A 26,136-nucleotide genomic window follows, 5' to 3' on the forward strand; every position below is an offset into this window, starting at 1 on the left:
TGAAATCTTTTCATGGCACCATGGAAGACTAGAAAAGACAGAAGAGGTGAGGTGGTGGACTATACCAAAGGAGATCATTTTATCGGCTATTGTAGAGGGGGTAAAGTGATGATTGTTGGAACTACGAAGCGCTAGACTGAATATGAAGGAGAAAGATCGCAGTTTGTAGGAAGACCTAAAAGAATGTGATGATGAAAAACCAAGAAACATAAACTTACTTGCTAGTATCTCAATACAAAATTGGATATCCCACCCTTTCGAAGCTTTCAAATAGACTGACCGAGTGAAAGATCGGAATGTCTAACGATGATGGAAAGCTTCCAACGCTCTCGGTGTTCAGTAGATAAGACGAGTAGAGTATAAGTGTACAGTTTGGGAAGATAGACCAGTGAGAGAAGAGATACAATAATGAGTATAGATATGAATAAGAGTATGAGAAGAAGAGTTAAGACTAGAAATGATGTTCAAAGTCTCTCTCTCCGTACACTATGTCTTCTCTTATAGAAAGCCGATTTGTCAAAGGCGTCCTTTTCCTATTTCTTCCGGCGTTGGCGTTCTTGATGACGTGTGTGAACTTCGACCTGGAGAGTAGAGGGTAGTGTTGTGAGAAGACTGAGAGGATAGAGTATAAGGTGTAGGGTTGGAAGTGATAGTAGAATAGGGAGGATAAGTAAAGTGGGTGAAAGATGGAATGTGGAATGTGAAATGTGGAATGGGGGCCCGTGCTCTACTGCTCTAAGGGGATTAGTAATTTATCGAAACATGAATTACTATTCTTTGATTTAAATATGTTTGGTTAGTTGACTAATGGACTTTGTGAACGTTACTAATGTCGGGTTGATAATTTGGTTGCATGCGAAGATGAAAAGTGATAAACCCCTCGTGAAATATGAATACAGTAGGCTCGAGCTCCTCAACTACTTATCGAAGTACGAGTAGGATAAGTAACATCCTCCTATCCTTACTTCACAGATCAAACCTCTGAACAGCAAGTCAATAAACGACTTCACAACCATTTCCACAACGTCGGGTTCTTCACGATCTACCCATCATCGGGAAAAATCACCGTCAAAGCGAGAGAAGAAAGATGGTAGCTTAAGATGATTCAAAAGTAAAGTATTGACAAACATGAGATCCATCATTATTCAATGTAGATTGTGCAAAAAAATGTCTAACTTTCCTTCCCCCCTTCCCCCCTTCCCTCCCTCCTTCCTTCCATCCCAAAGACCCTAGACGCAACTTGACAAAACCCATCACACCTTAATGTGATACCGATGATCATCTTGAGATCCTAATCATTCACAAAGCTTCCATCACATCCCAGTGAAACCTCGATGATCATCTTGAGATCCCTACCATTCACAAAGCATCCACAACATCCCAACGAGGAAATCGATGATCATATCCAAAGTTGGATTCAACCACAAAAGCATCCATCACATCCCTAATGAACCCTCGATGATTATCTCTAAACTTTCCGACCCAATCACAAAGCATCATATCGCCAAATCCTCGCTTGACAATCCCCACTTCCACTAGCTAACAACCCTCCACTTCTTGCTAAATCAATCGAAATCACGCTATTCTTGTGACCTTGTAACATGAATTGTACTTGACCCGAAACGATGTTCCAGAATTGGATGGAACGATCTTTTGAACCTGATACGACCCATTGACCGTCGGGGGATATAGCTACGGAGAGGACATAATCCTGAATTCTCAGTCTCGTTCTTGTTCTTAAATCGGGGGAGGGTCAAGAGATGGAGACCGAAGGATGGCAAGAAGTGGGCAGTTTGATCAGGAAGTGAGAAAAACAACTCACCTTGTGCCCATTCAAAGTAGCTTGACAAGTACCCAACCCCTTCTCTACCATCTCTTTATTCCCAGGTCCGGCATTCTCCACAGCCCTTTTAGTCTGTGATAGATCCCATACTCGGAGGGTACGATCCAAAGAGCCAGAAACGAGGAGTTTGCCGTCGGGTGAGAATGCGACTCTGGGGAGTTAGTTGATGTTCTAAAATGGATCACACAGGACTTCAATATGTAGCGGTAAACCCATGTTTTCAAGGACATCGATTTGGCAGGTATACATGTCGAGGTCCTGAAAATGCAGGCGCTGACTAAGGAGGAAAAGAAAGACCCACGAATACACCGAATCTTTGTGTCCTTTCAGACGTTCAACTTGTTGACCAGTGTTGACGTTCCAAACTCTGACCATTGTATCTAGTGACCCAGCAGCGACGAGTTTACCATCTGGAGAGACTACTGATCAGCCGAATTTCTCCCGAAATCAAGATGTCCCAAAGACGTCACAATGCGTCTTGAAGGTCACCAAAAGCTGAGGGATCACCGCTGGAGGTGACCTGAGCCCCGGGAAACGCACAGAGATGAAATCGGGTGAGTCTCTATATGTGGAAGAAGGAACGTAAATTCAGATGGGGGTGTGGATTCAAAACAAACAGAGAAAAGGAGACTATACCCACGCGCAACACTGGTGATACCCGCATCTATCGGTCCAGTCTCATTATGTATAAAATCTTCAATCCTCAAGTCGAACACGCATTGACCCTTTTCAATCTCCCATATACGTGCAGACTTGTCTCCAGAACCGGAAACGAGGAATCGACCATCTCTGGAGAAATCGAGAGAGTAGATTTCTTGCATGTGACCTTGGAGAAGATGACGTATACGTTTCTTCTGGATATCCCAGATCTGCATATGAGCGACGATCACATCTTCATTTATTCTCTCCTTCGTCATAAGATCTGGCTGTCCACTCTAGGCCTTCCTCATACACGGTGTGAAAGGCGGAGTGTGGACCTTCCGCCATAAACTTGGGAGGAGACAAAAGAGGGGGATTATATCACACATGTCAGACAGACGGTTGATGAAGACGAAGGGGAGCCGAACGTAGATGTGATATATAAATTTGACTCGCTCTGATTTGTCGATCCTCAGCGCCCGTTGCTAAATACTTTCCATCGGGTGAGAAACAGATGGATCGAATGTAAAGATCCCCAGTTCGCGTAGTTGATTCATCGAGCAATACGCTGGTCGTAAGTGTATCACTCTCGTGTAGGACGGTTGAACCCTACCAGACTTTACGACCATCTTTGACATCATAGATTTGGGCCGTTCTGTTACATCCTGTAGCTAAATATTTGCCGTCATTCGAGAATTTCACGCAGCACACGACGCTACTTGTCAGTTGTAAGCTCTATCAAATGAGACGGCCCTTCCTTAGTGTCACTGCTTGGACAAAGGTCTCGAAAATGAGGGTTCAGGGACAGTCGGAGAAAAAGATGGCTGGTGCAGCGAGCGAAGACGCCAAAGGATGGGGTTCTTGCAGAAGGCCATCACCAGGAACGAGGAGTTCGGCTCGTTAGGGATCGTGGAGGATGAGAGGATGATTGTGAAGTCTTTAGAAGCCACTCACGTTTCATGGTTCAACGTATGAACCAAGCTCACATCCAACTGTTTCTTACTCTGACTACTCCATACGGCAAACCAATCACTTCCTTCTTTCTTCAATTCCCGAGACACATTATCAGGATCAAGATCCGACAACATCTGAGGGGGTGAATTAGATGGCTGGTAGGTGGCGCTCGAAGTGGGAGGGGGAGGAAGCGGGCCTCGACGGACCAGATCACGATCTGTGGATCCTGGTCGAAGGCCAGGAGGTGGGAAGGGAGTGCGGGCTGGTGTAATTAGCAGATGTCCTGACACCTTGACTGGATTCACTGCCGGCGTCTCACGCACTGACAGTCGGTATATGGGTGAAACTTCGTCGATTGATGAAGTGATTACACCTGATGAAAAAGAGGTGCAAGAGACGAAGAAGAGTAAGGACGCCACATACCATTATCACCGTTGAGAGGCGCGGTGAGGGCGGGATATCTTGAAGGTTCTCCTTCCCTCGGAGGGACAGGAGGTGTACCATTTCCTGTTCCACCTCTTTGATTATCGATTTCTCTTCGAAGTCGCTGTATCTCCGATTCGTATCTTTCCATCAACACGGACTCTCTTCCACAATTGATTTGAAGACATACTGGTCTCTAGCTTTTGCGTAATTGGCTTCTAACTCATAAAGAGCTTGACGGACCATGGACAATTCTCCTATTTGCAATTGTACTGGACTTCAGCACCTTCATCATGCCACCACTCGAAGATCGACATATATGTAGGAGTGACGACTGAAGAGAAGCGACGTACACCTTTGTTCGTATTCGTCACGTTGAGCCTTCCACTCGTGTCCATCCCTTCCAGCCACTTCCACTTCAGCTTTGACAGCTTCGAGCAGATCATTCAACCTGCTGCTCGGTGGATTTGGTACCGATTGAATCTGTACAATCGTCTGCGTGTTGGCTGGTTGGAGGCGGTGATGCTGTAGTGAATTCAACCATGTCAGAAGGAAAGGTAGGTAAAGTATCGAGATTAGTCCAGAAAGTCGAGATTTAAAGGAGGCGTCGTATATCCATCCAGACCGATGACGAATGGGTGGTCGATTCGGCAGACGACATTGAGTTGCACCATCCAGGTTGAAACGTAGCGAGGAAAGATGTGTTTTGGAATTGGGATGATGGGGCAAGGACAGTATCAGCTATGTTCAAACACTATTCATAAGGTGAAAAACATGGAATTTGAGGAATGTTTCCAGTAGGGGGAGGAACAACACATGCGAAAGGACAGGTCTTAGACAGGAAGAAAGGGAGGTTTATAGAGGATCGAAGATTGGGAGGAGAAGGGGACTACGAGGTGGGACGAGACGCGGTAGTGGAAGATGACATACGTTGTATATTCCAGGAGGCTGCATTTTATGGAGTATGGTGGAAGAAAAGTCTGAGCGAAGGGAAAGGGTTCTGGGGAGGGAAGAAGAAATTGAAACGGAGAGGATCTAGTTCAACTCTATGACTCGACGGGTGATGATCCAATCGACAGCGGGGGAAGGGGTGGACAGATCTGAATGTTGATTTCACAGATGAGTCAGCTATGACCAGAGCAGTTGAGTGTGGGTGATAGCAGTTGTGATAGTAGTGTAGGTGATAGATAGCAGTAGTAGTAGTAGATGATGATAGTAGTGTGTTGGGATGAAAGGGATGAACACCCAAAAACAAGGTTTATTCCACCGCGCTCGGACCTTTTATATCCTTACGTAAACATACAACTCTTCTCTAACACCTCCCACTTTTCCCACTCACTTGCCATATCCAACCCCTACACAACATCTTAGTGAACCCGCATCATGTTCACACCTCCCAATCCAGGTCTACCAGAGACATACTCCCCTTCCCCCTTTCCTCCTGTATCAAGAAGACACCCCGGTCGTCTCCCAGCTAGATCATCCCTCTCCAATTCCTTCTCTCTCGCTCCTACATCCCTCCTCGATCCGGAAGAAGGTGATTCGGTATCTTTCTCTTTCTCCTATCCCACCAGACGTGCTTTATCCAGCGCAGCCTTGAGCCATGCGGCCGAGCAAGGAAATAAGGGTATGGCTCAAGTATCTCCACGTCTCAAACCTATTACTCGGAACGCAAGACAAACCATCGTTCAGGACAAACATACAAGAGTGAGGTCCAGACTGGTCCATGAGATCAATGATAAGGATAAGGGAAAGGGGAAAGGTGTAGTGGATGAAGACGATGGGGAGGAAAGGACTTGGAGTATGGTGGATTCTATGAGACTTTGGAGACATGATGCTATCATGCAACATTTGTATGAAACGGCTTCTTTTTGGGGTGATAAGATATTGTCTTGGACAGGTGAGTAGAATTACCTCATATCCTCGATACTCTATCCTGATTCATTACCACTGTGCCCTTCTCTATAATGCTGTGGTAAAAGCAGGTAGACTTCTGACTTCCGTGCGGAACGGCTGTAAAGAAGTCACTTAGATAGTTGGCTGACATTCAGCCGACCCAAATGACGCATTCTGGCTGGCACAAACTCATTTCTTAACGGGTCATTACCTCCGAGCCGAACGTCTTCTCACTTCACCTCTTCCATCTCGACCCAAGCTTCCACCAAGAGAACCACTCAGTGATGTGGATATGAATGGTTCTTCTAATTCCACCAAACAAGGAGTCAATGGAAGAAGTAAAGAACGGATTATGAGTTTGTCGCAAGAGGATATGACGGGAAATATGAATGGACATGGGACTTATGAAAAGGTTGGGGAGGAGAAGAGAGAGAGATTAGTAGATGAGAGTTTAGCTTGTAGGTATCTGGCAGCACAGTGTTTGGTGAGTTGACTTCGACCCGTTACCCATTACACTCCTTCGACAATCAAGTGTACGATCCGGTCGCTGGACAGTGGAGAAGTAGTAAAGTTATGGAGGCTGACGATAAGGTCCATCAAGAGAAATATCACGAAGCTTTAGAGTTACTGGGAGAATCTAATCCTTTCAAAACTGTTTCATCTGAACACAACGGTCCAGTGGAGGGTATCAAGGTACGTCTCGCTCCGATTGCTTGACCACTTAACCTACATCCATTCATCTGGTATTCCGTCAGACACTTTTGATAACACTGGTCGCGCCGCCATTGATTATATCAACCTCCGCGATTGCCTCTCATTCTGCACCTACCCGTTATTTCTCCTTCTGCCGGCCAAATATCAGCCATCCAAAAGTTGGAGCTCAACACATCATGAAAACCGACAGCAGTCTCACCTGTTATGGTATTCGTTTGTGTGTGCGGAAGCGGAAAGGATTGGTCAAGGAAATGGACTGATCAACAGCTCCACTCATCCATATGTCATCTCCGGGGTTTACTTCACCTTCGACTATCTTCCCTCTCATTAGCTAAAGAAAGTTTCGTAGAAGCTCTCATACTCGACGTGAAGAACTACGACGCTTTTCGAGAATTAATAGAAGGTGGTATGATGCCAGCTGAAGAAGAATGGGAGTTTGTCAATGGTTTGGGATATAGAAATCAGTTGACAGAGGAAGAAGCGGATTTTGTCAAGCTGATGTATGTGACAAAGTTGAAAAAGGTTCGTCTTCTTTTCATTTCTCTCATTTCAGACTCCTAGATCCCAACTTCTTCTTGCTGCTCTGCCTGGTATGTGACCGGACCCTATGACACATCTTCCACCCCTTGAAACCCGGTGGTGAAACGCCCCATCGCCATTCCGTCTCGCTGGGTGTCCCTATCTCTCTGCGTGTCTTTCCGGGTCCACTGCTCTTGTGTCAATCCTTGCTGCCCGATTCCTTCTCGTGCGTGTCCCATATGGCAGACGAAGAGACGATACTCTGGTCCGATATCCAGACCGATCCATAGGTCGGCCACATGACGGTTCTCAACCTTTTATATGATTTGAGATCTCCGGATCTGCATTACATGACAATCTCACTTCTGAAATGTCAACTTTAACAACTTCGTATTTCGGTTCCCATACCGAGATCCTCAGATCCTCGGCATTCTCTTCTAGGAGTGGACGAGAGACCTCGCATGGCGTGGAAAAGTGATGATGAAGATTGGATACTGCAGGATACGGGGGTAATGATTAAAATTGGTTATCGTGGAACATTTGGAGTGATGACGAAGATTGAACATCGTCGAACCTACAAGCAGCAAGGATACTGATAACCAGGGAGTACACGTTCAAGAAATCGCAAAAGCCAGAACGGAATTAAGTACGACTTATGCCTTGGGAAACAATTGTGATGTTCTCGTGGGATTGGCAGATGAGTTATATGCGAGATACAAATGGGAAGATTGTTTTGTTGTCACAACGAAGTGAGTAAAACTTCCACTCCTCGTTGACCTCGTGATCATATTCTACCTCTCTGGAACGTTTGTTCTATGTCTTTGTTTATGTTTCCCATTTCTCGAGCTAATGATATTCTCGACAATTGACAATCTTCTGTTGCTGAAGTTCCCCTCTTACATCTCTTCCTGGTGATCAAAACATCACCCACTCTCACTTTTCCTCTCCCCTTCTTGAACCTCGTCATCCTGGACCAATAACAAAAGCGTTATCACGTGTTTTAGAAGAGACCGAGATCTATCAAAGAAGAAGAATTCGTTGATACATAGAATCTTATCCCGCATGCCAGGTCACCCGACAGCCCTCCCTCTCCATCTAGCATGTATGCACCACATTCATCGTCTTCGTTCTTCGTTGTTCATACTCGCACATGATCTAGTAGAACAGGATCCAGCGGCTGCTACCACTTGGTATGCTGTGGGATTATGGTATTTCTCTGGGAAACGATGGGCCGAAGCCAGGAGGTATTTCAGGTGAGTAATGTGTTTTACAGCCTTTATCATCATTCCCGTTTCCATACCACATCCTAATAATTCTTGTGTATCCGTCTCTGGTCTGCAATCTGGCCATTTGTGACGAAATTCTGCTCGAATCCCATCTGCCATTGCGGTATCGTCAGCTACAATGACACTTTATTTGAGCTTCCATATGTCACCATGTTGCTGTCAGATACAACCAACCTTTGCTCCATTCCCATATGTCTTTGCGACGTGGTCAGATACATTGAACCTTTACTCGACCTCACATCTTGTATGACGTTGTTAAGATTCACAGTACTGTTTACGGTGAGTGTCATATGCAGGTCAACTGATGAAATAGTAAAGCAAACCTTATAGATTCACGTTTCGCTCCTGCTTGGATAGCATTCGCTCATTCTTTTGCATATGAAGGAGAACATGATCATGCCATTACTGCATATTCCACTTCGGCGAGGTTGTTCCAAGGGTGAATATCGGATTCTAACCTTGTCTCCGGACTCTTATCTTGTTTCGTTATATATTCTTGTCTCTCTTCGCGTGTTTCTCTCCCCACCCAGTCAACCTGGTTTCCTACCTCCTGACCTTGTGTTTCACTTGGGTCCTCCCCTGGCCCCTCAACCAATACCCCAAGATGTGCACACCTTGTGTGATGATCTATAGGATTTGGATTGACTAAGTGCACACTTCAAGGGTATGTGGCTGATATAGACAGATCTCACCTTCCCCTTTTATTCATAGGGATGGAACACCTCCAACTGGCCGCATCGACCCTGGCGGAAGAATACCTTCGAGCGGCTGAAAAACTCGATCCTTCCGATCCTTTGTTGTTGAATGAATTAGGTGTGGTGGCTTATAACAAAGAAGAGTGGGTCCTGTCTCCCTCACTTGAGTTCTCTCCCTCGCTTCAATTCTCTTGCACATAGTCTCCTCTGCGATCCCGGCATGTTTCGCATCCTTGATGAGGACCCTTTTGTTTCCCCCGCCCCGCCTCATTTCGTCATACGTCCCGAAGATAGACTGCCTGTCGTTATCAACATTACCTTCCCCACCTTGATGGTATGCGGCCCCGAGACGGTGCCTATCTACTCGAAGGGTCATCTTTGTGTTAAACCCTTCTTCGTCGGCAATCTTGTACCCATCGGTGCCTCATAATGGTGCCGCGATCCAACTATACGCATGATTTCTGATTGAGTCCGGAGGACTATCTGACAAGTAGATATCCCCTAGCTGTAAACTATTTCAAACGCGCTATTCAAATGGCGAAGGAGATGCAAGGTGTGGCATCTGTATGGGCAGCTACACATTGTAATCTCGGTCATGCGTATAGGTGTATGGGGTGGGTGTTTCTTTCTTTCCGTTCTCAGTATCATTCTTACTCCGACTTCTTCCTTCGCCACTCCCACCTTTCCTGCCTCGCCGGATTTGTTTATCAGATAAATTTCTCACCTTCTGTCGACGTACCTTTGCCTCTTCCACCCTCTACTCACACCTAACACATCTTCATCATCATTTGTCTCACCAATACCCAAGAAGGGATGACATCAACTAATCTGACAGCCAACTCACCCTCGCCGCCACCTCATACGCTCATTCCCTCCAACTTGACCCTCTATCCCCTACCGCCTTAGCCTCTCTGGCCATGGTAGCGCATCACGAAGGTGATATTCGTCGTGCTATTCAACTATACCACCAGGCATTAAGTCTAGGACCTCAAGATCCAATGGCTACTGTTCTGTTGGAGATGGCGTTGAAAGAACAGATGGAAACTTTAGATCCTAGTACTATACCTGGATTACCACCCGGTTTAGGAAATGGTAGTGATTTGTTGGGTTTTGCGAAAGTACGTCTGGGCTTCTTTTAATCTCTCTTTCTTACTTAAGTCTCTTTCTCTCTTCGTCTCCTCTGCTCATCGCTTTGATATGACAGCTGACCATCAGGGAAATACAAACAATTTAGTCTTGTCGGAAAACACAAACGTCCACCACCCAGCAGGTCAATCAACGACTTCCACGCCTCTCGCCACCCGTCGGACGGAAGATTCGAGAGAAGAGTACGAGTACGTAGATGAGGGGAGTACGATGGATATAGAAGAAGATTGATCATTTATCTATTTTGGACTAAATGCACGTCATCCTTCTTCCTCCTTCCATTGGTTTTTCTCGAGGTCTAGTTTCACACGCACCAGATCGACCCATCACCCTACGTCTATGTACTGGACGACTAATCCTTTCGAGACAATCCTGAATCTCGACGTCGGTAGGAAGCAGAGATCTTCGAATAAACACGTCAACATCACTATGACGTATCCAGATTTAGACCAAACGCCGAGGCCTTCCAAATTCTACATCGAATTCCAAAATGACCAAATACTCGCACAATGCCGACTTTATACGATAACGACAAACCTTTGTACCTCCACTTCTCCTCCACTCCACCTCCACATCACCGCCACTCCACCTCTCCTCTCCAATGGGAAAAGTGGACGTAAAGTCATGACGGGAGAAGAGACGTTAGATTTCTTGGCCTTCTATTTCGTTTTGACCCCGAAAAGAAGTCTGACCTTCTTTCCTCTGTATGAATTTCGACCTTCTAACTTCCTCCTGTTCTTCTGTTTTTCGACTACATCATCACAGATTTGGTCAAGAAAGTCAAAATTGACATACTGAAGTAGCAAGAAACGATATTCTTCGCCTGGAATACTAGATCTGATCGTTCATCTTACCATTGGAGGAGAGGGAAAGCATACGACATGTCTTCCATCTATCTACGGCAACCATATCCACAAGTCAATCCCCATATGACTCAGAAGAGCACTACTCAGTCCCCCGATACTACTCATTTTGGTTCTTCGAGTGTGGAACTCCCTTACGGTCGATTTAGTCACGACTATTCTGACAGTATCGGGAGAAGAACGATGAACCAACAATGTGATGGATGTCCTGATTGTACCCGCCACTCGTATTCTACATATCCATCAACTAGCTTTCCTACTTACTATTCTCCAACTCAAGGGAGTGACAATTCAATTACTTCTGAGAACCCTCATACAGATACAGGTTATACCTCCTCTCCGCCGCTTAACTTCACCCAACAAGTCAACACTTTCACCACAAGTAACTATCCACCTCATGTGATACAGATACCATCTTGGTCTCGACCCTCAACTCCAACATCACCCTCACCACATCAACCATCTCCTCGTTCTTCACCTCGAATTCTTAGTCTCAATACACTTCCTGAACCCTCTCCAAGCCCAGGAGCGGTCACGGTCATACGGCTGCTCAGTGCCGAGCCGAACATGATGGATCCTACCCACATCTCACGAAAGAGGAAACCTGTGACAGACAACACTCGTTCTCATCATGTCTCTCACCCCTTCGTTGACACATTGTCCCAGGTCGGGGGTACGCTCCTGAACTACCCTCCTACTCCTTCACAATTCCAACAGGACAAGGTGTTGCCTCGTTTCGAAGAACGTATATCGTATGTGGATAACAATTTGCAGACATCTCAACGGACCTCAACGCCGGGAACTTCTCTCGACCCAATAACGACCTCAACTACTCTGACGGAACATCCACGGGCAATCCGTCTAGGATCTGTTGGTCACGAGCAGGTCGAAAGATACCTATCGTACCGTCCGCACAAGAAATAATCAAACTAGGAAAAAGTACGCCATCGTGTGACCTCCGATCTGCCCGGACGGCCTCCTCCCCACCAGTACGTTCGGAGAGAAGTGTAGAACTCACTTTAGAATGGTGAGAATCACGAGAAAGTCGAATGAGATACGGATCTTAGTCCACTTTCTCACCCGCACTGCCTCAAATTCTCATCATTCTCACGCTTGACTAACGAGCATTGAAGGGGGCAGTGGAGCGGATGAAAGGAGGAAAGTGGAGGAGTTTGATTAGAAAGATTGGGGAGAGGGAATTTGATACTCAGACAAGAGAAGTAGGATATATATGTGAAACCTAATGGTATTGACCTCTCTATTTGATTTTTGCCGTCGAACTACCATCGTGATAGATTTCATACGATTTGCATACGATTACTATCTCTATCTAGTGAAACCGAAACAGTGGAAACGATTGATATTGTCACGAGACCAACTAACCAGCATTGGGACGATATAACAGTGCCCTTCAGAGGCAGCGGTCTAAACCACTGTGCTAAAAGGCCTATTAACCGGCGGTTACTGCATACCGCCGGTCGCTGGTTAAATACCCAACCCATCCTAACACTATCACTATCAAACTGTCTTGTCACTTCGTGACAGATATTGACATACCAACCACCTGAAATGGGGCGTCAGCGTGGTGCTCCAAAACAAAACTCACAGTCAAGAAGCAGTACACTGTCGCAGAATTCGTTACGGGTCCCTGTCAAATCCATGGTTCTGAATGCTTCCGGACATACAAAAAGTACTGAGGGAGTGTCTACAGCAGGCAAGACCGCCCCAAAGGGTGATGTTGTGAGTCACATGCAGACTACGGATCCCATGTCAGACAGTACCAGGGGCTCAGAGGTGAACAGGGTTGTTGACAACTATATGAGCTACCGCAGGCAGCTTGCTGACCAAGCAAAGCAGCCACAAGCCCTAGGAGATGTGGCCAGTCATGATCCGGATGCTCCTGCCATTGAAGGTGATTGTGACGGGATAGAGCAGACTGGACAGAGTTCGTCAAAGCGCACCGACTTTATGAAAACCTTGCTGAATCAGGTCAGCCAGAGGCTTGAGTCTCTTGTTCCGCTCAAAGACCACAGGGACAATGACAGAAGCGACACTGCCAATGAACAGGAGCAATCAGTGATTGAGGAAGGTTCAATCTGATCAGCCCTGGATGGAGCAGGAACCAGAGAACCATACGTAGTACTATAACACATGCATTTTATGCCCTATCCCATTTGATTCAATCAGGCCGCTAGGGAGTGGAAGAAGGAATCGTGCGTTTTATCTATTAGTCCAGACCAAGAGACAGTATAGTGCAGTACGAGTACTCGTACTGTATGCCAATACGTGGGCAAAGAAGTGGGTGGATAGTCCTTGAACAAACGTGAAGATCATGAGAGGGAGCGTACATACGTACCACAACTGCCCAATACAGTCAAAAGCCCTTTGAGCACCCTTTGAGTGGTTCTAGCACTGTACTGTATTGGAAATTATGTCCTTTATGCTCGTCTCCTCATATGCAGAGGAATCACTCATTCACTACAAGTTGCAACCGTCAGAGAACAGCGGGATGATGATGGAAAAGCTTTATGCGCTCCCTTCAATTGACATTCCCCTTTGCAAGAGGTTGGCATCACTCGACAACCTAAGATTACCTGATCAAATGGACCAGTAGGTGATTTCAGATATCATAGAGAGCGTTTTAGAAAGTCAACAACTCCTTCCCTTGCCAAGAAGAGATGCGGGTTGGGATCCGCCCAGTCATCATCTCCCCTCTGATTCAAGATTGTCTTGGCATAGTCATAAGCAGTGCAAGTGTGGGAATCAACCAATCCTGTCAATTATGGTCAGAAGGCATGCAACATCTCATTGAGAAGGCTGTAACCCTAAGAAGCCTTCCGGAATTGACTATAATTACCAAATTCTCTCCCTTATATTTTGCAAATTACAATTTCATTCCTCCAGATTTCACAACGACATCGACCGAGAAGGTAGTCCGTGCGCCATGACGTCCCCATATTGGTCATCAGCTTCTAATCATACAAATCCTTCAGGTGCTTCATATGCAGGACAACAAGGTGCCGGAGACGGACAGTATTACCCCACTGATGTTCCGGATTGTTATTATAACGACAATGGGCAGACTTGGTGCTATGGATGTTCAAGTTGCATTCCTTCTTTCTATTCCATTCCACCAGTCTCTCAGTCATTACCACAGGTTCCTCTCCTCACAGTAAATGTCACAGTTCATCCCTCTGCATTTTATCCCAACTGCTATCCGCCGCCACCTTCTTGGAGCCAACCTGGGGTCTCAATCACAGGGACCGGTTCTTATAGCTATCCCACTTATGACCAGGTCCCATCGTTCATAGCTGCACAACAAACCGGTGGGTGGAAGAGCACACCTTCCCCCAAACCTGCCTCAAACTTGACACATTCCCAGAATGATGTACACGATCCGCCGACCGATCCCTCAACTCAGGACACTAAGTCTCACCCACACCTACAGGTCATCAAGATCGAGCCTAGCACACGTCTAATACAGGGAAGGGGATACTCATCCCAGGTCGGGAGGACACCAAAGGGTGGGCGAGCTAAGCAAGATAGTGGATCTTCTCGAGTCCCTGAAGAAAAAGGAACGGTCCGTGTCTTGGACTTGAATTTAACTTGATATGCTATCTCGTGTGAAGTTGGAATGAGCGCTCGTCATGGAGTTTGACCCAAATGGCTACATCAATTCACCATAACTTGTTGCTTGTGGTCTTATCTTATGTGATTGTACTTGTAGATACCTATGGGCATGCGATACTACAATCCCGGGAGAATGCACGGATCAGTTTCAGGCTATGAGTCGGATTTGCTAGTTGCCCGTGATTAACATGACTTGGATGATCAAAACAGTGGGTTTGTTCTAGCGACATCCACCAATCCGTTGATTTGCTTGACAGAGTCAGGCATAAGCGGTAGCTTGATAATCCCTCGACGTCATAGGGTACTTTGGGGGAAAAGCATAGATGACAAGTGAGACCAAGGACCAAGGGAGGTGAAGGTCGGTCTATGACACCTTAGAACAAAATCTGTCAGTAACTCTGATAGATCTTTTCACTTCCACTCTGCTAGTAGCAACAGGAATGATGATGGGTGGGGTATGATGACGAGGGCCTGTGATGACGATGGCGCATGATGACGAGGGTGGAAGACGATGAATCGAACAATATTTCCCCTTCGGGTTTCCCAGGCTCCGTCGGTCGAGGAAGACTTACCGTTGAGGGTAATTTGACTCACTTTCTACCTATTTCCAACTCAGTGGGTGAACCTTTGTCCGTCCTGTCTAGCCATCCTATATTTTCAAACTCCATAATCAGCTATATAGGGAGGGGAGAATCCTGAAGATCTCCACTCATATCACTCTCATACATACCTCTTATCAGTGTTTCCCCCCTTTCAACCAACAACTAGAACCGTTACCATATCCTGTACTTGCTTCCGTCCTTCTAGAATATATCTTCGGAAGAGCAACAAAGATGACCTCTAGACTTGACCAAGAAGAGGATAACAACCAGTGGTTTGGCAACGCAAGTTTTGCCCATTCTTCCATTCCGGCCAGCGAACCGCTCGTTCCCGTTTCTTCTCGGAACTATTCTACACTCCAGGACGGCGGTTATCACGACGGGTCCCAGCAGCAACCCTTTCATGATGATGGTCTCAATAATTGGGGTACATCTTCTGCCTATAACAGCAGAGCCTTATCTTTTGCCGCCCCGCGAAGCATGCCCACTATTACTGAAGAGTCTTATTTGCCTGAAAATATGTCACCGTTGTCAATCAACACCACTCGAAGTCATTCCGGGATGCATATTGGAGACTATGACTGTCCACCCCTGTCTACACCCGGCGCTGAAAGTTATTTTGTCCCTCCGTTTGATCCAAAGACATCCTCTAGGCATTTTGAGTTTTATGCCCCGGCCAGAAATGGGTACAATCAATCTCTACCCCCCATTTCAGAAATATTCCAGAAAAATGAGGCAGCTCAACAGAATTTAAGTACTGCTCTTCCAGAAGTACTCTGGTCCTCCTTACAAGATCCAAGGTTGAGCAATATACACACCCCATCATTTCCAGAAAACTTTCATAAAGATTTTGGTGATCTCATAGATGGTCTTCAAAGGGCCAGACATGATCTGAGGCACATGGCAGGAGAGTGTATAGCGCGGGAGAAAGACCGGGTGACATTGCAGGCGCGTATCAACAGCATCGAAAGACTATTATAGGGCTCGATATGACACGACAAAGACGGCCAAATAGCTATTGTGCAGACTTGCCTGGTCGTACACAGAGTTGAAAGAGAAAAGAGATGAGCAATTGACAGTGATCCCTTCTGGTGATACTTAGAGTACCTCTATATGAGATTGTGAATGACTCCATGCATCTGTCAGGTGAAAAAGGGAAGGTGTGAGGCTTAGAAATACATGATATCCATCTCGATCGTTGTATTCCGTGCGTCACCTTATCCCTTCTTTGGTAACCGCCACATTTACAGTATGTTCCTGATCATGACTATCACCTTGGATCTAGGATACCATCATTATATCTATTGACCAAAAGAAGCAATCATCATATCTGCTCGTATTTACTGTACTGCCGACACCATACGGCCGACACCATACGGCCGAACCCATCCTTCAAAACCCGTCGAGTAGACCGTTTATGGAAAATCTCGAAACTCGAGATCCTTTCCTTTCTTCATTTCCTTCTACCTTCTTCCCGATTGACCGTAAACTGACTAAAGCGATGATTGAGAAGATCAGAAGACCATATCGGAAAGAATCAAATCCCGGATATCTTAAACATGATCTAACGGACTTGACTAACCGGGAAGAAAGTATAGAGGGAGAAAGAACATATCCCCGAGGTTTTGACCAACACCGCCTCGTATGGTCGTCGATCCGATTGGGGTAACTTGGATGGTGACTAAGCTTAAAGGTGGTGATTACAAAGATTACATGTTTGAAGAGTTATATAATCTTTGTGAGTGTTGATTGTCGTTTCTCGTTTTTCTCAAGTTCTTCATTTGTCTACACATACTAGAGATTTTACCACGTTTCAATTTGCAAACTCGTTGTGATCTTCTCGTTATCTTGAATCTTTCGTTGTGAAGAAAGAGATATTTTGACTGAATAACCTGAGATATGGCAGAAAGGGATAGGGAGTTCGACGATAGATCAGCTAACACAAGTAGATATCATGCTTCTCTCTCCGACCAGGTTCCTTCACAAGGGGGACCAACCAGGGTTTCCTCCCTAAACAGACACAGAGATACTCGGGTGTCTCGCAAACCTTATACAAGAAAACTTCGAGGACCGGGTTTACATCCAGAGACTCCTTCTCCTTCTCCTCCACTTACTTTAAACTCATCCCCCTCTACCCAATTCTCTCGTCTTGAAATGATAACTTATCCTGAAGGTTATCACCATCGGTTGGCTCCTATACGAACTTCACCCCACGAATGGAACGTTTCGCCTACATCAGCTACGTCACTACCGAGAATAATCCCTCAATCGATGAATGATATGACCAGGAGTCAAGGGACTTCCCAACATGTTTATCATCATGATCCATCTCAAAGGGAATATGGAAGAGAAGAAAGAGATTTTCGACGTTCTGATGATCATCATACATCTAGAACTATTGAAACAAGTCAAGATCGAAATTCAACAGGGAGAATACCTCTTAATCCTCCTCCGACATCTGGAATATTTCTTGGACCTGATTCTTTTGCGTTGAGAACTAATGATCCCGGAGACCAAGTTGTTGTTCCACCCATTACAACTAATCTTTCCTCTACTAGGACTATTTATCATGAGAGGGAAGATCCTCATAGGTCAAACACTCAAGTGACAAGAAGTGCGACAGATGATTCTATGAGAGATTATCATTCTCATTTTCATCAATGACACGTGTCGATCAACAGTAGCCAGCCCAGTGGATTAGAGCCTGGTCCATCGAGACAACCTAGTGGGAGAGATCTCAATCGTATTTCACATTCAAGGTCGGAATCATCTCTACCTAGATTCACGTTCGGCCAGGAGGAGATTCCCTCAAGATCAAGTCATGGGCAAGATCCCATGACTGGACAAGTTGATCGTGAGGTGTTATCTGAGGCAGAAAGATATGAGCGCTCAGAACAATACATTCCCTCAAGATCAAGTCGTGAACAACATCCCATGACTGGACAAGTCGGTCGTGAGACTTCATCTGTAGGAGAAGGATATGGGCGATCAGAACAATACATCCCCTCAAGCGAAAATACTCAACCATACCACTCGACTAGATATCCCCACCACCATGCATCCTCCGTGGAAGGACATAGACCCAATACGGAATTATTGAACGCACCGAGATTACAAGCTAGACAATTACCTTTTCCACCAAGTAATCTTGAACCAAACAATGATAGGTTTTCTCAACAAAATGAAAGGTATCGATTTTCTAACATTAGACCATCTCATCTTTCCTCTGATCAAGGTAGAAGTTCCATACCCTCTGATCAAGATAGAGACCCCATACCCATATCTGAAGATAGGACACATACTTTTATTGGTTCTTCATCTACAAGATCTGACCTACGAGATGACTTACCGGATCGACCAAGAAATCCGCTTCCTTGGAATTCAGGACCAGGACCAGGACCAGGACCAGGATCAGGATCATCAAGACAAGATGAACTTTCATATCAACATGAGATACATCAACAATCACAATCTGGACAATCTTCTGCACCAGAACAATTAACTTTGATAGAACTTACCGAGGCACCAAGAAATTCCAGAGTTCCCTTTGATCATTCAACACCCGCAGTAGGAGGTATAACATCTCAAGGTGAAACTTGGCGTTCTATTTTACCGAATCGATCAAGACTCTTGTATCTGGGTCATGCGGAAGAGGAAGAAAGTGGATCTGACTAGATTAATTTCGGACATACAATGTACTTCAATATGACTACTATTGTGTCCTTCCTGTCAGCGAGTGAACCGGTTCGACCAGAGGGAGTTCTTTTAGTAGATGAACGAAGGATTAATGAGAAATAATTATGTGAACCAAGTTTTTGGTTTGTTAAGTAGATGAATTATCAGAATGTACGAATAGAGTATGGGTTGTACTTGTAATGTAAAATTGGTCTGAATAGATGGAAAGATTATGAAGTACTCCACTCATACTGTACTGTACTCTACTCGAGTTGTTATTATCGTGTGATGTTGTCAGAGTAAGCCTTATAAGGGAAGGGAGCTCAAGACTGCTAGGCAGGTTTCGAGCATTGAGCCTTTTTGGCGAGGACGTTATGAGTAACAGATAAGTATATCAAACATCTGGATGAAATCTTGAGGACGATCTTGTGGTTGATGAAATACCAGAAGGTATCGTGAAGACAACCAATGATCAGCATGTTGATACAGTGATGTCAAAAATGAGAATTTATATTCTTTCACATCTACAAAACTTCAGAGATTATACTGACCAAAACTTTGAATACCAACACGAACTCGAAATACTATCCCAATTGACCCAATTAAACCAAAATCGATTATACCCATTGGATGTAGGTCACTTCAGGTAGTCGCGTCCATCCTTGAAGCTGGAACGAGTCTGAATAGGATGTAGAGATGTCGAATGTCCCAACTGGAAAGCAACATTATTGACGGTGCCAAGATTCAAGATCTGAGATGGAACATTCAACTCGGGCGAGAAACGAGGGGTGTATTTGGGTTGAGAGTCGGATTTGGTTTGGTCCAGATACGTTGATGGGAGATGAAGGATGAAGGTAGGTTGAGGAATTATAATGATGTAGGGGAGAGAGGAAAGAGGAGAGAGGAGAGAGGAAGGAGGATGGGGTGGGTGGAAAGTATGGCAAAGGCGAAGTGAGTTGAGACGCGACCGAAAGGAGGATGAGACGTTTAGGAGTGTGGAGATCCGATGATTTGTTTCAGCCCAAATATGTGTTCAAGGTCGGACGAGAAGGAGGATGAAGGGACAAACAGAAGAGAGAGTGTGATGGGAGGATGGAAAGATGGAAAGATATGAAAGACGAAGAGAATAAGAAGTTGGAAGATGTCAAAGACGAGAAATATGATGAGTATGGATGGATAAGATATGAGAGATGTTAAACCTTGGGAGGGATGATCAATAGGAAGATGTCGAGAATGTTAAGGAGACATGAAGATAAGTGGGGAACGAGATGGATCAAGTTTTGGAAAGTATCGGTGATTTGATCCGGTTGATTCACTTTGAAAAACCTCCGTTACTAGCGTAAGAAGTATATTACTGTATCCTTTCTGACCATTGGACGGCGTAGTGAACCAATCGACCGACCGACCTTCTCCAGATTCATTCCGATATCAACTGTAGATGAAATAAAAAAGAATTCGATTGAAAAAACCTTCATATTCTTCCCATTCCTACCATACCACTCACTGATGGACCTAACTTTATAGCTTCCTCAATTGATACTTCTTTCCCTTTCCCTTTCCCTTTTCCTTTTCCCTCCCCAGTTGATTTGACTGAATCACCATCCACATGATTATCTTTATTCTTCTCAAATGAAGTGACGACTTTTGGATCTTCCATTTGACTGGTTGATTTCCCATCTTTACCAGAATTAGGTAAAACCTCTCTCCTCTCACGTAAAGCCAGTTCAATCTCTCCTTGTACGACAACTCCTTCCAACCATGGATGTTTCACCATTTCAGCTGCTGTGGCTCTTGAATCTGGATAATAATGTAACATGGGGGATAAGAACGTGGCTAGTAAATGTGCGTCTTCGGGATCCATAAGATATTTCTCTTTTAGGACAGATTCTAAAGGCCAGAATCGTAGTCGGTTTATATGACGTAATTCACCTGGTTGTCAGATGACACTCACACTCATTGTTTATGGCCGTCAAATATTCCAGTGATGTATCTGGAGGAGGTAGAATGACATTGTACTTGTACCTAATATAAAGATAGGAACGGCACAGGATCAAGAGGCCCGGCACCCCCGCTCCCGGTTTCCAAGCTGTTTGCCAGTAGTATTGTCCGAAGTTGATGGACATTGGTCAAGGGAGGAGGATGTGTGTATGATGAACAGAGAATATGAAGAATACTCACCACGCCTATTGAATATCTCATGAGAATATTTACCAGACAAAGCTAACGCACGAGGCATTTCACCTAACAATTCCATAATCTGCGCGGCGTGATCATCATCTTTATCGTATTTGACCCCTGGTTGCGGATCGAATAGATAATCTCCAGTGAGAAGTTCGAAGAACTGTATGTCAGTGGATATTGATGAGTAAAACATACGCCGGTGGTCAACGTTCGTATTTTGGATGGAGGGGACAATAAGATTCAAATACCAGAAAGAGGCGGTGTAAAGATTGATCGATCCGAGAATGGTCGAGTTGAAGAGTAACTCACCAAACACGCCGCACTCCAAATATCAACACTTTGATTCCATCTAGTTCCCAAGATGATCTCCGGACATCTATATTGTCTGGTTTGAATATCATTGGTAAAATGATGATCAACCCAACAAGCGTTTCCCAAATCTGCAATTTTGACAGTAATCTTTTCCAGACTAACAGGATCATATGGAAAAGGAGGTGGTAAAGTATTAGGATCACCTGCTATCGGAGCAGAATATAAATTATCTTCATCTTCAGGTATATGATGAGGTTCTTGATCTCGTAGATTATTCACATGTGTACTTGAAGGAGAAGTTTGATCGGTTGAAAAAGATTCCGTTTTCGTTAATTCTTTAGTCTCTTTTGTATCTTTTATCGATTTGGAGACTATAGAATTCGGTACATCTGGTGTCGTGGCAGGTGTTGTTGAGATTGTAGTTTCCGTTTCTGTTGAAGTTGTTGAAGAACTTGGTGGGACTAATAATCCTGTAGAATTGATAGAATTTGAATCTGGAGTCTGAATCGTACGACTGGAGTTTGAGATTGAGATTGTATTTAAGATTGGGGTTGGTGTATCGTGATGATGGATTTGTTGAGAAAGTAAAGAAGGACCTTGTGGGATATGTTTTGTTGTAGGTTGTTGTTTTTCATATGTCAACCTTTCAGCTTCTGATAAATTCAGATCAACATTTCCTAATTCATTGTCCAATTCTGCTGTTGAAGAACGTTTCATGGAAGATGTTCCTGAAGGTCCAGCCGTATCGGTGGCATCTCGAGATTGGCTTTGAGGTTGAGTAGATTTGTGGTTTAAACTTGAAGGATTTGTAACTGAAGCTTTTGTAGAAAGATTCGCAGCACCTGATATTTTTGACATACCAAATCCGTATTTATCCAACATTGGACTACTTGAATAGCTTGAACTTGGACTTGGTAAAGGTTGACTTCCAACTATGAAAATACCTTCTTTTCTAGGCGTTTGATTTCCTAATCTACCTTGACTCGGTGGTACACCAACTAATTTTGTGGGTACGGCAGCTGGACATGAGGCTAATTCGGCAGCGACGACAGATTCCACATCTTCGATAACTATTAAAACGTTTTCAGGTTTTAAATCTGTATGTATCACACGACATTCAGTGTGAAGATAATCTAATCCTAATAAAACTTGTTTGGCGATTTGTTTTACTATCGGTTGAGGTACACCACGATGTTGATATCGTTTGATTAAACCTAGTAGGTTCTCACCAAGAACTTCGAATACCATACAAACGTGAGAACCGTTTGGTCCGGTATGTCGAAAATGATCGACAAGACCGACGACGTGATGACGACCCGCATGAGATTCGGATGAGGTTACGACTCTGGATAAAAGTTGGATCTCGTCTAAAGCTGTTTCGGTGTAATGACCATCTGATTTAACGACTTTTAGTGCGACGTGACGATTGGAACTGTTGTCAGCGAGATGAGTTCCACTCCACTTATTCGGATTCATATCGGTCGATTCACACGAGTTCTTTAGAGTGTGGTTGTTGACTGTGGAGTTGATTCGAATATACGGTAAGGGTCAGGGCGCAAAGAATCAATTTTCGGGGTTTGAGCTGAAGTGTTAGAAGACAAGTTTGACTCACTTCTTATCCCTAGCTAACCAAACGGTTGAGAAATGTCCCCAACCTAATTTCCGTACAATCATATATCTTCCATTACTAAACTCATCACCTATACTGACTGGATGATAACCACCCGGTCTATAATCTTCTAAATCCTCTTCATCCTCAGTCAACACGGAAGTAGTTTGTGAAGCTGCTAAAGAGGTTGAAGATGTGGAAGGTTCCGCTGGGGGTTGAGGTTGTGGTACGTCTAATGGTGGATGACGCTGTTTGGTTTGAAGATGATTATATGATCGAGTTGAACGATGGTCATTGTGTTTAGAAATGGTCGTGTGAGAGATAAAGAGAGGATATGTCAGCGTGTGATCAAACATTGAGTAGGCATTGAAACATGATTCTAAAGTATAGGTTTGGTATGTAGATACTCATGATGGTATATGTGTTCCAGTATCAGGTTGAGGTAGAATGTTGAAGGGAGAGATTTCCCAAAGTATATGAATGAACCCGTTTCTTGTGGTTTTTCTCACGCGCCCGGAAAGTTGGGACAATCGCGAGGATGGATGTTTCGCTCACCTGTTCAACATGTTCTGAAGATCCAGCGAGTGGACCCATTCTGATGATCCTTGATGTCCCTACTCGTGAAGGTAGAGATAGGATGGGATGGGAGGAAGAGATGAATAGAGTATGAAGAGGTAAAGAGTCGAGTGGTTGGAATGGATCTCGGATGAGGTGAGGAGTAAGTGCCGTCCGTTGTTATCTTTGACCAACGGGTGATTCGTTGTATGGGTCCTGATAGGTTGAATCTGAACGAATTCACTGGCCGGCGGGAAGGAGGATGGAGTCAGGGTAAGTGAATAGTGTGGGCTTAGGGAAGAGGGGAAGGGGGAGGAGGGCAGGGGGGCAGGAGAGAAGAGGCGAATGGGAGGGAACGGTCCCCGGTGGCGAGTGGCGAAAATGGGAAAAAGTCTAAGGTAGTTATTATTTCCCCGATAATTTACCCTTAGTTACTTTACTTACCTTTGTATTGACATTACTAATGGTTTCCTTACCCTGAGATTAGTATGATCGAGGGTTGATTACAAAAACAGTTTCCTCAACTAGTCACCCACTGCTCGTCACATTCTACTCACCACCTGATCATGATCGGGATACACTGACCGAGTGCTCAATGGCCCGATACATGGTATACATGGGCATATGAACGATCTAGCATGTGGAGGAAACATAATGGACGATAGACCATGAGGTATGATGCTTTGAGGATCGTTACACTGACATTGATACATACCTACAGTACACCTATCTTTGATCTTCGAATTCTTATTTCTATTTCCTAATCCTTACTTTGCGTCACCTTACACCTTACACCTATCACCTATCACCTGGTGCTAGATGCTATATATATCCCCACGTTTCCTCTTTACTGTGGTGTGTTCGCTGTCCATTGAAGTGAATCTGTCTTGTCAATCACGTGTATTGTCCAATGTCGTACTAGATCTAGAAGAGTAAGAAAAGTGGATGTACGTACGTCACACTATCCCTCTGCGGACTACTCTCTACACGAGGTAAGTTAAGTGGTAAAGAAGGGTCTTCCTTGAAAAAGCGAGATTTTCAGGGGGATTATATGATTCTACTCACTCTTCTTCTCTTTCAAACTTACTCAAAACTCTGATCTTGTTAACTTGTCAACCCGTGAGAATCGACCTCATTATTGATATCGTAGTTCCAAGAAGTCCCGAGATAGTATAGTGAGTGGATTATCCACTGGTGATATATCGTTCTATGAGTACGAGTAGAGTACTTTAGTGTTGTGAATAGAGCAGTTGATAATCTCCACTTTGGCAAGACGTTCAGTTGACAAGTTGATAAGTAGGTAAGACCATCCTCGATACAACGTCAATCAGATGACAAAGACGTCGAGAATGTCCACTCCGACTAGACCTCAATATCGTCAATACCCATCTTACACTCCTAACCATATCTCGTCCTCTCCAAACCCAAGATCTTTCAATGATCCGTCATACGATAATTCTTCATACCATGAACCTCGACCATATGGTTCACCTCTACAAGTCGGAAATCATTCTTATCTTTCACCTAACTGGGATAATCCTCGAGACCACAACCAATCTCAATTCTATCATCCGTCACCCGACGCTGGATCTCCGTTTCTCGTTCCGAGACAGACTTCTCATGCAGGAGAGAACCATCCATCCCACTTCCCCCAGTCACGCACCATCCATAAGAATGTTTTGCGTAAACCCCGGCCGACAGATAAATTCACCTACAAGCCTGAATCATCTGAATCACTTGCTCCACTCGGTCCATCATATGGCTCCTTAATCCGACCGACTATCGTAGGACACCATCAAATCCGAGATTCTCATTTATCTTTCGAATCAATTCCTGGTTCATCTCACTCACTTTATGGTCAACAACCTATACCTTCTCCCCCTCATTCACGGTTTGATTCAAACCCGAACACCTTTGCCCTCCTACCTAATCCCGAAACACCTCGTAATGCTGTCTCTGCCTCAACGACGATCAACCCGATCCCTCATATCCGTCCACCTTCCCCAGATGGTAGAGAGAGAGAAGCGGAGAAATCATTTAACGCAATGATGGTCATGGGTGGGTTTTCCCTCCCTCAAATATCTGACTGGGCGTCGAGAGGTCCACGAGAGGAAGGAGGAGTGATGGTGGGTGGACCTAGCGAGAGTGACTCACACGATATACATAGACAGGTAGAAAGGATGGAGAGAGGGAGGGAAGTGGACCGGGTGATGAATGAGGACGGGTGGGGGGAACATATTGGGAGGGCGTATACCTATGAGGAATGGGAAGAGAGGAAGGAAAGAGAAGATAGGTTATGGAGGGAATTATATCAGCTCAAGATGGGGTTTCGAGGAGGAGGGTTTGAAGAGGGTGAGGATGAGGTGCAGGGAGAGGAACAGTGGGGGGGTGAGGAGGAAGAGAGGGGGAAGGGAAGGGTGTGTATGTATGTACCAGTGGGGTCATGATGATTGCATGTGGTCGTGTTGCCGATTCGCTTGTGATTGTACGAGTTGATAGGTGGGGTCATATAGAGGGATATAGATAGCTGCATGCTGCATCACCAGGAGGAAATGCGGAGGAAGAGTCTGACATTGGGTCATTCAGCCTGACAAATG

The 26,136-nt window shown here is 44.9% G+C and overlaps 7 protein-coding genes across 7 annotated transcripts; 5 read left to right on the forward strand and 2 right to left on the reverse strand.

Annotated features, from left to right (window-relative positions):
• Positions 1-1,486: 1,486 nt before the first annotated feature.
• Positions 1,487-5,078, reverse strand: TREMEDRAFT_45369 (uncharacterized protein; the record flags this gene model as incomplete). Its single annotated transcript, XM_007006685.1, has 11 exons — positions 4,790-5,078; positions 4,213-4,384; positions 4,050-4,131; positions 3,860-4,002; positions 3,437-3,698; positions 3,096-3,197; positions 2,935-3,050; positions 2,484-2,735; positions 2,145-2,262; positions 1,823-1,994; positions 1,487-1,711 (listed from the first exon to the last, which is right to left on the reverse strand). The coding sequence occupies exons 1-11, from the start codon at positions 4,811-4,813 to the stop codon at positions 1,487-1,489; spliced, it is 1,668 nt and encodes a 555-aa protein (XP_007006747.1). The 5' UTR covers positions 4,814-5,078.
• A 164-nt stretch (positions 5,079-5,242) lies between these two features.
• Positions 5,243-10,346, forward strand: TREMEDRAFT_69844 (uncharacterized protein; the record flags this gene model as incomplete). Its single annotated transcript, XM_007006882.1, has 11 exons — positions 5,243-5,759; positions 5,911-6,239; positions 6,347-6,448; positions 6,737-6,991; positions 7,592-7,737; positions 8,038-8,241; positions 8,588-8,713; positions 8,960-9,112; positions 9,464-9,583; positions 9,805-10,087; positions 10,185-10,346. The coding sequence occupies 11 exons, from the start codon at positions 5,243-5,245 to the stop codon at positions 10,344-10,346; spliced, it is 2,397 nt and encodes a 798-aa protein (XP_007006944.1).
• A 650-nt stretch (positions 10,347-10,996) lies between these two features.
• Positions 10,997-13,118, forward strand: TREMEDRAFT_64678 (uncharacterized protein; the record flags this gene model as incomplete). The annotated part of the gene is made up of 5 exons (XM_007006825.1): positions 10,997-11,723; positions 11,753-11,967; positions 12,524-12,718; positions 12,815-12,967; positions 13,068-13,118. The coding sequence occupies 5 exons, from the start codon at positions 10,997-10,999 to the stop codon at positions 13,116-13,118; spliced, it is 1,341 nt and encodes a 446-aa protein (XP_007006887.1).
• Positions 13,119-15,441: 2,323 nt separating this feature from the next.
• Positions 15,442-16,309, forward strand: TREMEDRAFT_64679 (uncharacterized protein; the record flags this gene model as incomplete). The annotated part of the gene is made up of 2 exons (XM_007006826.1): positions 15,442-16,118; positions 16,234-16,309. The coding sequence occupies 2 exons, from the start codon at positions 15,442-15,444 to the stop codon at positions 16,307-16,309; spliced, it is 753 nt and encodes a 250-aa protein (XP_007006888.1).
• Positions 16,310-18,042: 1,733 nt separating this feature from the next.
• On the forward strand, positions 18,043-18,882 carry TREMEDRAFT_64680 (uncharacterized protein; the record flags this gene model as incomplete). The annotated part of the gene is made up of 1 exon (XM_007006827.1): positions 18,043-18,882. The coding sequence occupies one exon, from the start codon at positions 18,043-18,045 to the stop codon at positions 18,880-18,882; it is 840 nt and encodes a 279-aa protein (XP_007006889.1).
• A 1,471-nt stretch (positions 18,883-20,353) lies between these two features.
• On the reverse strand, positions 20,354-23,340 carry TREMEDRAFT_33616 (uncharacterized protein; the record flags this gene model as incomplete). The annotated part of the gene is made up of 5 exons (XM_007006602.1): positions 20,354-20,811; positions 21,061-21,223; positions 21,373-21,638; positions 21,828-22,807; positions 22,988-23,340. The coding sequence occupies 5 exons, from the start codon at positions 23,338-23,340 to the stop codon at positions 20,354-20,356; spliced, it is 2,220 nt and encodes a 739-aa protein (XP_007006664.1).
• Positions 23,341-24,888: 1,548 nt separating this feature from the next.
• TREMEDRAFT_64682 (uncharacterized protein) lies at positions 24,889-26,130 on the forward strand (the record flags this gene model as incomplete). The annotated part of the gene is made up of 3 exons (XM_007006828.1): positions 24,889-25,665; positions 25,711-25,956; positions 26,086-26,130. The coding sequence occupies 3 exons, from the start codon at positions 24,889-24,891 to the stop codon at positions 26,128-26,130; spliced, it is 1,068 nt and encodes a 355-aa protein (XP_007006890.1).
• Positions 26,131-26,136: the final 6 nt, after the last annotated feature.

Source organism: Tremella mesenterica (genome assembly GCF_000271645.1).
Source record: "Tremella mesenterica DSM 1558 unplaced genomic scaffold TREMEscaffold_11, whole genome shotgun sequence".
NCBI lineage: Eukaryota > Fungi > Basidiomycota > Tremellomycetes > Tremellales > Tremellaceae > Tremella > Tremella mesenterica.